The sequence below is a fragment of the Rutidosis leptorrhynchoides genome, chromosome 11 (genome assembly GCF_046630445.1).
Source record: "Rutidosis leptorrhynchoides isolate AG116_Rl617_1_P2 chromosome 11, CSIRO_AGI_Rlap_v1, whole genome shotgun sequence".
Lineage (NCBI taxonomy): Eukaryota > Viridiplantae > Streptophyta > Magnoliopsida > Asterales > Asteraceae > Rutidosis > Rutidosis leptorrhynchoides.
Window position 1 is genome coordinate 163,276,779 of NC_092343.1, and position 11,710 is coordinate 163,288,488.

The following is an 11,710-nucleotide window of genomic DNA, read 5'->3' on the forward strand; positions in this document are numbered from 1 at the left end:
TGATGCAACGAACGAAAGTCATTGCTTATGCTTCTCGACAACTCAAAATTCATGAACGAAACTATACGACACATGATCTCGAACTCGGAGCCGTTGTCTTTGCACTTAAAATGTGGAGACACTATCTTTATGGAACCAAGAGTACTATCTTTACCGACCACAAAAGCCTCCAACACATTTTCGATCAAAAGCAACTAAACATGAGACAACGAAGGTGGATTGAAACCTTAAACGATTACGATTGCGAGCTTCGTTACCATCCCGGGAAGGCAAATGTAGTAGCCGATGCCTTAAGTCGAAAAGAAAGAGTGGTGCCTCTTCGTGTCCGAGCCTTAAACATCACCATCCACACAAACCTTAATAGCCAAATTCGGGTAGCCCAAGATGAGGCTCTCAAGGATGAAAACATCTCTCTCGAACACTTGAACGTCCTCACCTCTCGATTCGAAGTTAAAGAAACCGGACTCCGATATTTCGCCGGAAGGATTTGGGTGCCTAGTTATGGGGACCTACGAAGCCTTATTTTAGATGAAGCCCATAAGTCACGATACTCGATTCACCCCGGTGCCAATAAGATGTACCACGACCTTAAACAGCTATATTGGTGGCCGAACATCAAAAGGGACGTAGCTACTTATGTTTCCAAGTGTTTGACATGTTCCAAAGTCAAAGCCGAACACCAAAGACCGTCCGGACTACTTCGACAACCCGAGATCCCGCAATGGAAGTGGGAAAGGATAACGATGGATTTTATCACCAAGCTACCAAAAACGACGGGCGGTTATGATACCATTTGGGTTATTGTTGACCGTCTCACCAAATCCGCACACTTCCTTGCCATGAAAGAAACGGACAAAATGGAGAAACTTGCACAACTTTACATTAAGGAGATCGTAGCCCGACACGGTGTACCTTTATCGATTATCTCCGACCGAGATGGCCGTTTCGTTTCTAGATTTTGGCGTACATTGCAAGAAGCGTTGGGAACGCGTTTAGACATGAGCACCGCATATCATCCTCAAACCGATGGACAAAGCGAACGTACAATTCAAACCTTAGAGGACATGTTACGAGCTTGCGTGGTTGATTTCGGAAAAGCTTGGGACAAGCACTTACCTCTCGCCGAGTTCTCTTACAACAATAGTTATCACGCGAGTATTAAAGCCGCACCTTTTGAAGCGCTATATGGCCGCAAATGTCGTTCACCTCTTTGTTGGGCCGAGGTAGGCGACGTGCAAATCACCGGACCCGAACTCATTCACGAAACCACCGAGAAAATCATTCAAATCCGAGATAGGCTTAGGACGGCCCGAAGTCGTCAAAAGAGCTATACCGACAAACGACGCAACGATCTTGAATTTCAAGTCGGTGACCGAGTAATGTTAAAAGTCGCACCTTGGAAGGGTGTAATCCGTTTTGGGAAACGCGGGAAGCTAAATCCGCGGTATATTGGTCCTTTCGAAATCTTGGAGCGTATTGGAACCGTTGCTTATCGTTTAGATCTTCCGCCTCAATTGAACTCCGTTCATCCTACCTTCCATGTATCTAACTTGAAAAAGTGTCTTGCCGAGCCCGATATCGTCATCCCTCTCGAAGAACTTACTATTGATGACAAACTTCATTTTGTGGAGGAACCGGTTGAAATTGTGGACACCTCCGTCAAGACATTGAAACAAAGCCGAATCCCGATTGTCAAGGTTCGTTGGAATGCCAAAAGAGGACCCGAGTTTACTTGGGAAAGACAAGATCAAATGCAAAGGAAGTATCCTCATCTATTCGTGAATTCGGAAACGCAAGATCTCGAGGAAGAAACAACGACTACTACGCCTACTTAAATTTCGGGACGAAATTTCTTTTAAGGAGTAGGTAATGTAACATCCCGCCTTTTTCCATTTACTTTTCCGTTATACTAATATAAAGTCCGTTATACGTTTATAACATCTCCCGTTGATACGCGTTTTAAATTATCTCGTTTAGGTAATTCCCGCACCCGAACGAAAGTTGAGGGACTAAACTTGACAAGGGATCAAACCCTTGACTAGGTCAAAGGGTCAAACCCCTTTCACCCATTCATTATCATCTTCATCTCTCTCTCTTTCTCTCTAGCAAGAACACACACCCAAATTCAAAATTCATTCAATCATCATCTAAATTCGATCTAGGAGGCTTACAACAAAATAAATTACATATTCGTGATCCTCTCTTCATCCTCTTCATTTTGGTACCAACTTCATCTCATTTGGGTAACTTTCTAAAATCACTAGATTTTGTGTTCTTGATGTTTTTAACTTATAAAAGTGTTAATTAGTGTCTATGGCTCAAGTCTAACATGAATATATGATTTATATGCTCGATCTCGTTGTTTTAGTGTAACTAGCATGAACTTGAATTTTGGTGTGTTGTTCTTGAATTTTGGATGATCATATGTTGTTAGATGTTAAAAGTTCATGTTCTAATTGTGTTCCTTGTATCACTAGCTTCAATTTGATGTGTAGGTTGCCTTAGAAAACTTCATGAACTTGATTATTGATTTTGGTGAATTTGGGTTAGGGTTTGATGAATTTGAAATGGACTTTTGATACATTGAATGCCATGGATTATTATTGGTAAGTGTTTAGTTGGATTGTATGCTTGATTACCTTCGAAACGGCATATCATTCATGTGAATTGGTTGCCCGAATCATTGAATTGCATTTATGAACTTGTATGCGGTTAATGTTAAGCATTAGATGCGGTTTTGGTTGTTGTAATAGGTAGATTGATTGATGAAATGTGTTTAGTTGTTTTCCTCGTCAAATTACCTTCCCAACGGTATAAGATACTTGTCTTGATTGTTTGCGGATCATAAATGGTGATTGTTTGAAGTTAGGTTCGTGCATAAAACTTAAAAACTGCCAGAATTCTCTGCACAGGTACCCGCGCGGCGCGCCATATACCCGCGCAGCGCGCCGTTTGGGTCTGTCCAACTTGGTCAATTTTCAAATAATGTTTGCTATGCTACGCACCTCCGATTCACATGTAACTTGTCCTAACATGCTCATACATGATTAAAAACCTCAGAAAAATAGTTCAGGACACGACCCGAACGTGTTGACTTTTTCGTTGACTTTGACCGACCAAAGTCTGACTTTTTGTCAAACTTAACCAAATGAGTATGCAACCTTCCTAACTTGTTTATATACTTGTACCTTGCATGAAACTTGACAATTTGATTTCACATGCTACATAATCGAGTCGTAACGAGCCATAGGACTAATTGAACATCTTGACCTATCGTGTTTACCGTTATTGATACGACCTATTTGTTTAGGTCAAGACTAGCACTATCCTTCGCACACGTTATTTTGTGAAGTTCTTTTCGTACGTGCACTCAAGGTGAGATCATAGTCCCACTTTTACTCTTTTTGAACTTATATTGGGATGAGAAAACATAAACGATTCTTTTGAACTAAGTGAACACAAGAACGGGAAAACAAACATTCTACATACGAGTTTAGAAAAAAAATCCTCAATTCGATTATCATTAGTTACACTTGCCGGGTGTAAGCGAGAACTTATGTTATATGGCCATATGGGTTGACAACCCTCATCTTTGACGGTTCGCTACCGTCTACGGATGAAATATATTTTCGAGAATCAGTGTTTGTTCTAGCACTAAGTGATGGGGTATACAATGGAAGGAATGTTAAGCTTTGATAATTGGGTGCTCGTGAAACAAACTTTTGGAATGTATTACTATTATTTCATTGATGCAAATCTTGTGGTTCACTTGTACTTACTTACTTAAACCTATGATTTCACCAACGTTTTCGTTGACAGATTTCTATGTTTTTCTCAGGTCCTTGAACGATACATGATACATGCTTCCGCTCATTATTTGATACTTGCATTGGATGTCGAGTATATGTGCATTTCATGGAGCGTCTTTTGACTTTACTTTAAACCGTGTCGCCTAGATTTCATTCGTATTATAACGTTGTAACTTAACTATTGGTTGAACAATTCTTGTAAACTTTGGGAACAATCTTTATTTTGAAATGAAGGCGACATATTTTGGTCAAACTTTGTCTTAAAGACTTATGACCACGTAACGGGACCTAAGTAGACGGCGCCGTCAAACATGATTTGGTCGGGTCGCTACACTTTTCCTTTCAAGTTTGGTTCAATTGATGAATTTGATCTCCAAGCTACAAATGATGGAGATGATTTTGGAGACACGTATGGAATTTATGTTTCTACCTCTTCTTTGCATTGGAAAAAGGTAACAGAGCTTCTGATGCGCTTGATAATTGTAATGAACTGTAGTTTTTAAAGGTGGATCGTACCGTGGACGAGTCCATTTTAAAGTCCATTGGTTTAGTTGTAGGGCCCTCTGATGCGCTGAATGCAGGGCTGCCTGTTGGGGCTGAATGTTGGCCTGCAAATTCCACTTTCGTCGAAACATTGAAAAAACAAAAACAAAAAAAAAAAAAAAATACGGAGAAGGAGATGGAGAAGGAAGGATCTTGAAGGCAAGAATGAAGAAAAGCCTACCCCGATTTTAATTGGGCGAAGCGGGAGAATATATTGCGACTGTGAGGTGCTCTCGTGTGAAAGATTTTGTAAATTTTGGCATGTCTTTAATAGGCATTTATCAAAAGTTCAAATGAATAGCGTTAATTTGAAGACAAGAAAAAATGCGAAAGAGATGCATACCCCGGGATCTTTAAAACTCATGGATTATGATGAAGATTTGGTTTACAGAGAAGCAAGCAATCTAAAATTTGATATGGCTCCTCAAGATGGTAACAAGGTTGGATCGTCGGGTACGAATTTTAAGAACTTCGAATAAAGATGCCTTTCAAAGCTTGGCTAACCGTGGTTTTTCCCCTCCTTCTTCGGGTACTATGATTGGTGATTGATCTTCTAATGCTTTGTTCTTTAAGATCGAGAATTCCTCCGAAAAATATCCGTCGAGAGATTTTACATGGCAAGTTAAAAAAGGTCGAACCGTAGATTCGATGCTTGTTACATTTTGTAGTTTTTCCTTAAGGTCTACTGTTGGATGTTAGTTTGATGTTTTGTTATGTTTTTTGTTTCGATTCTCCTTTTGGTGTAGTTTGGTTTGATTTAATGTAGATAGATGAGACTCAGTATGAATAGTTAGTTTGTAGGCTGCTTTTTAGGTACGAGCGTCATCGGATCATCTCTTGTATATATATTGTATAGTTGGTTAAAGACGTTTTCTTTTAGAAAATGTTTTAGATTTTATAGAAGTTTTTGTTATTTTTGGCAATAAAAAGATCAACTCTCAGTGTTAACACCTATTTTATTATAAGGTAAGGCTTAGTGTCAACAAGATACTAGAAGTAATCTGGCTTTAGGAGGGCGGAGTGTTGCCGATTGATTTTTACCCTTGGAAAATAATCCCTGCAGACCCGGTTCACAAGTGTAGAAACTTGTGGGGTGGCTTAATCAATCTGTCGTCCGTAGAGCGTAAAAGTGCTAGCCGGATGACTTCTAGTGAGAGAAAGTAGAGAGAGAAAGAGAAGTGAAGCCTCAGCTCTCAAAGTTGTGAGAATGTCTGAACTGTGTAAAATGACGACCCAAGGGGTCTATTTATAGTGTCAGATCCACCAGATTGCTCGGGGACACGTGTCAGATGTTGATACGTTCTGTTACTTGTGATCCGAAATTTACGCTGAAGGTGGCGTTCTCCGGCCAGGGCTTACGCGCTAGGCGGCCTTCAGGGCTTACGCATGACGGAGCAGCCTGTACAGCGGAGAACGCTGGATGGATAACTTCACAAAACTGTTGTTTCCAGTCTTCCTGATGCTACTTTTATGCAACCATTATGCCTTTTATGCGTGTATACGATAGGATACACCATTATCCAGAAACAAAATACTACTCGATAAAAATTGGTATTATAATTCCTTATACAACACACATTGTACTACCTTAATGTAGTCGTACCGACATATGGAATTAATATTTTACACTAACTATGAAGAGAAGTTGATGTCAACATCAGCGAGATACCAACCGCACACAATTAGTTAGTTTTCATTATGCTGTTTAAATGATAGGTTTTCATTGGTTTAAGAAGTCTATCACATTTGATGATCTTGGTACATGGAAAGATGATCGACTTCAATTGAAAGAAAGACAAATTAATTACTTAATTAAATTAATTAATTTAATTACAGTTTAAATAAAGAGTATTTAACTCCGTACTAATTTTAATTGAACAAGGACCTATTCTCTAAATAAAAACTTTTGGTTTTGGAGCGTACACACAAGACAAAATTCGAGGGATGTTTACTTAAGCCACAGTGACCTAAACCCTAAAAACCTGAAAGTCAGAAAAAACTTAAAACGAGAGGGACTGCAAGTTTCGGCGCTAAACTCTAATCGGTAATCCAATGGATTCATCTTTTATTTTGAATATCGGTAAGTTTATTTCTCCCTCATAATTTGATTTAAGATTTTCAAATAAACGTACTTATGTGTGAAAAACTTGATTCACGTTGTAATTTCTATTCGACTTTTTATTTTCCTCAATTTAATGCTGTCGCACATTCATCGTTTATTCCATATGAATTCGTAGTTTCTGATTTAACAATTAAAGTTATTTGTAATTGTTATAACCTAATTAGCGATTTATTCTTAGATTAACATATTCAACAGACCGAAATTTAACCTAGGTACTTATTAGAATCCCTAAAGAATAAAGCAGCAAGTATGAATAGATTGCTTTAGCTATTCACACAATTATACAATGCTTACATATTTGCATCAGTTAAGCTAAGCTGGTCTAGGATTAAAAGATGTGACATAGTGAAAGTGAAACTTTAATGTGTTGAAAATTTTTAAAAGACAAAGAGAGGCAGAACAAGCTTTTTTAACATGAAGAGCTGATAAGACAAATTGCACTCTATACTTAGTTTCATGTATGCTTGGCCTGCAGCTTGCTTTTGGATAGTAATATTGCTTTAGGATACTATTACAACCGTTTAAGATTTCATAGCCCTCATTGTTACCCTTAATAACCTTTTGAACTAAAAGCATTATAAAGACGACTAATCAACAAATAGACAAATGCAGATAGTATCAACTAAGTGTATTCAGATTACCTGATGAGTGATGAATGATTGGCTTGAAACCCGTAATGTAAGCTTCATATGGGCTGCAGAAAATATTGAAAAAGAAACATTAATGATGTTACTTATTGGGAGATGACATGAAAGTAACATAAGCACAACAGAAAAATATTTAACAGCTACTAAAAAGAGAAAATTGGATAAATGGTCCCTGTGGTTTACATGAAAATGGGTAAATGGTCCCTGATGTTCATTTTCGAGGTTCGTGGTCCTTGTGGTTTACACAGCCGGTGTAAATGGTCCCAATTTCTGACGGACGTTTATTTCATCCGTCAAGTGTAATCACGTGCCAAACACGTGATGGGTAAAATCGTCCGTTTACATAATTTAATATTTTTTTCATTCCTTATTTTATCTTCTTCTTCTTCTTCCCATTCTTCATTCCTTTAACAAAATGCCTTTAAATGAAAACACATACCTGCACATACCAAAAAGCTAAAACGCAGTGAAACGAATCAAGATTATATACATATAATTAATTCATAATCACTTACACGATTCCTTAGTGGAACAGTTAACCACAATCTCTATTTTATTTCATGAATGAGTTCTAAAAAATTAAATGAAACAAAAATTTTTACCTTTACATCAAGAATCAAACTAAACCGTTTTTAATATAAATGGATTTAGTAATATTTCCAACACCAAATATCAGGCGATTGAGAAACGTGATATTTTTAATTTCGTCCAGCATATTTTCAAGCAAAAGAAGGTTTCGTGATCCAATATCCTGCCTTGTCCACGACCAGTTCCTGTATACATTGAATATAAATATAATTGTTTAGATCTTACTAGTAGAATAATCAAAATATTCCATTTCCCCCAATTTAGCAGCCTTTTCCGGCGTGCCGCCACCGTCGATTTCATCCCGACCCATAAACCCAAATTGAGAATCAGATCTACCAATACCAAATCGAAGATTGTTGTACTGAAATCGTGGGTGTACGATGATTTGCAACTGAAAGTGTGGGTGTACGATTTGCAACTGAAAGCGAGGGTGTACAATTCTCAACTGACGATGATTCAAGCTCTGTCTAACCTCTGATTAAAGCTCTGCTCCTTTCGCTGATTTTCGTTTGTTTTGATTCGACGTGAGGTGCATCTGATTTTGTTTTAGTGAAAGGTTTCTGTAATTTGGTTTATTTGTTTTTGATTTTTGTGTGTGGGTTTGTATTTGGAATAAAAGAGAGTTAGATCGATTAGGGTTTTTTAAGCTTAAGTTCTTATATATTTTGAGTTTATGTGCAGGGACCACCCACATGCGTTTAGTAAACCACAAGGACCACGAACCCCGAAAATGAACATCAGACCATTTACCCTTTTCATGTAAACCACATGGACCATTTATCTAATTTTCTCTACTAAAAAAGATAAGTCCCTTAATGAAACCATAGGTGGTAAAATGGGCAGGTTAGTTCATGAATGGTTGTTAACTAGATACATGTGAGGTTGTGTTGACCTGAAACACTTCTCGTCCAAACTTTTATACAAATAACTAGTGTATCAAATATGATTATCAAATACATATATATACTACTTTGATAATAAACTAAAACTTTGAAAAAAAATGATTTGGGAGGTTTTATGGATCGAAGATACACATTGGGAAACTTTCAGTTCATTAGATCCGTTGTTTATCAAGCAGTTTTTCTATTTTACTTTTTGTCCCATTGAGAGATATATCATAACCCAAATCAACCCATTTATAAGTAAATTGATCTAACTTCCATTCATAATTCATAAGTAAACTGATATAACATCGGCCTAAGAACTACATCACATTTTGCGCATCTTGGTATGTGGAAATCTTCATCGATTTTGATTGAAGGAAAAACAAATTAATAAAAATAAAAATAAAGAGTATTATATAGTAATTAGATAAACCAGTCTTGTTTTCTTGAATGTAATGACAGATAACAATACTAAGAGGAGGTTTGTAACTTGTACCGAAGTGGATAGAATCAGTAATTTGCCAGAGAATTTGATAGACTTGCTTTTAGAGAAGCTACCTGTTCAAGATGCTGTGAGGACACATGTTCTGTCAAAAAAATGGAGGTACAGATGGACCTCAATGACGTCACTGGTTCTTGATAAACATTTCTCAAGAAAGTTTGCCAAAAATGGAAGTTTTGGTCATAATGGATTTATTAGGATCACAAACTATATCTTTAACTATCTCAAGGGTCCTCGCCTAAAGTTACATCTCCACATACCAAAAATGTTTCTTGATAGTTTCCAAGAAGTCAATCAATGGATTTCATCATTGGCAAGAGATGGTGTTAGAGAACTCGTCCTTACAAATTCAAACCAACCTTATCAACTTCCATATTATTTTTTTCATTGTCTAGAATTGAGAATGCTAGAACTTGACAACTGTATCATTAAGCCACCACTTGAGTTTCAAGGATATCTATATCTCGAAAAACTTACGCTTAGGAATATTGAATTTGGGGCTAACTTACATGGAACTATTATCAACTTACCACAGCTCAAGATGTTGAAACTGGTTGCATGCACCAACGTTTACAATTTCAAGATCAAGTCTACAAAGTTGTTTCAGTTAGTGATCAGGAGTTGCCCCGATGCAACTTTGCTCCACTTGTTGCATAGTAAATGTCTTAGTGAGTTTGGTATATTTATCAAAAAACCTATTCAGGGAGTTGAAAGAGTTAATTTGGCAAGCTTGTTAAGTAATATGCCATGTGTTGGGTATTTTGTTATCGACGGGTATTTTCTCCAGGTACGAGTTGAATTTTAAATTCTAATATTTAAATTTTGCTCTTCATCTTTTTGCGTTTGAGCAAGTGAATACCATTCAACTCTTGTGTATAGTTAGTTCTCATATATTATTTCGTATCATCTTCCAGCCATATCTTCTTTGTTAACTTATAATCTTACTTTCACCCTCACAGTTTTCTATTGCGGAAAATATTCCCAAGTGGCTTCCACACCCAACTAATAGTTTAAAGCTTCTCTACTTACGAGACTTCAAATTTGGTGATTTGTATCAACTTCAAGGTGTTTTATGTATCCTTCGGAACTCACCTAACTTGAGACAACTCGATGTGTACAATCAGGTAAAGAGTGCTAAACGTTTCTCTTGTGTTTTTGTGATGTGTGTACTTTTTATAGTAATTTAATGTGGGTTCCATTTATACACAGTCAGTCTCACTTTTAATGTATTTCCAGGATCTTCCACATGTGCATTTGGATGTGAAACCAGCATTAACTTATTTGGAAGCTTCTGACTGTTTGGACCAGACATTGAACTGCTTGAAAACTATAAATATCATGGATGTAGAAAGATCAAAGCCCTTGTTGCTCTTTATAAAGCTTTTACTTGAACATTCTCCCACACTTGAAAAAATATCAATCCGACCACATGCAACTGCTGATGCTCAGGAAAAGTACAACTTCTCTAAGGATGTTACGCGGTTCCCACGAGCTTCCTCGAAAGCAGAGCTTCACTACTTGGATCCGTAACTACAATCCACTAATAACTTTATAATTTGTTGTGTTCTAATTGTATGCATATATGTTATGGGTTTTCATTTTTTATGTTTTGTATGCTGTAGGACTTGAGTATTGTAATACTTAAAATTGGAAATATGGTTATTGCAAAATTCTAATATTATTTTTCTGTATGTATATACTGTTTGATAAACCCAATTATTGGCAATAATAAATTTATGGTTACAGTGACCCTTAACTGAATTTTGCACCTTCCCCATGGTCATGAGCGTCATATCTTCAAGTTATTCAATCTGGTTCTTTAACTTGTTGGGTGGTACCCTATAAAATCGATAACCCTGTTGGTATTTATTTATACTTTGCGAGCGGCTAGCAGTCGGTTCAGTTTAATAAAAACTAGATCAAGTGTTCCTTACATGATAGTTCTGTAACACGCATCTTTGAAAAAAGAAAATTCACAGATTGATTTGTTTGGATAAAATATAGGGGATTATAGTCAAAATGCCCAATCTTATCAAGTTTATTGCCCTGGAGCCCAAATTTTTTTTTCCCAGATTGCCCTCTCAAGATGCAAGGAGCTTTGTGTCTTGCCCGCGCAAGGTGCAAGCTTGCGTCTTGCGACCTTGTGTCCTTATCTTATCAGAATTGGATTTTCTGGATAAGATTTCGTCAGATTTCCTAGATTTTTTCGGATAAGATTTTTACCCTATATATAGAATGACCCTGAAACTTTGCATTCACAGTCTCATTACATTTGAAAACATATTCAATTCAAAGATTATAGCCACGTTAAGGTACTGTTTAAAGCATTTTTTCACTAATTTTAGTATTTATGAATTGTGCTAATGATGATTAATTTTAATGTGTTGTTCATTTCAGTTAATATCCATGCCAGGAAGAGCTTACGACGAGTTTCACAAGGATAGTCATCACAACTAGGTTGATGATAGACGACGACTAGTGGCTGATCGTATTCTTACTGGTTGTTATGTTGCTGCTCAACCTAACTTTTCTGCATACTAGCGGGGAATTAGTGGTGGAGCTTTTCTCAATCAACCTCAATATAATGCGAACTATCCCAAACTTGTTAGGGAATT

At 37.0% G+C, this 11,710-nt stretch overlaps 1 protein-coding gene across 1 annotated transcript; it reads left to right on the forward strand.

Moving 5' to 3' along the window:
- The first annotated feature begins 9,048 nt into the window (after positions 1 to 9,048).
- Positions 9,049 to 10,724, forward strand: LOC139875163 (F-box/FBD/LRR-repeat protein At1g13570-like). The gene is made up of 4 exons (XM_071862519.1): positions 9,049 to 9,882; positions 10,055 to 10,219; positions 10,332 to 10,621; positions 10,718 to 10,724. The coding sequence occupies exons 1-4, from the start codon at positions 9,049 to 9,051 to the stop codon at positions 10,722 to 10,724; spliced, it is 1,296 nt and encodes a 431-aa protein (XP_071718620.1).
- The last annotated feature ends 986 nt before the right edge of the window (positions 10,725 to 11,710 follow it).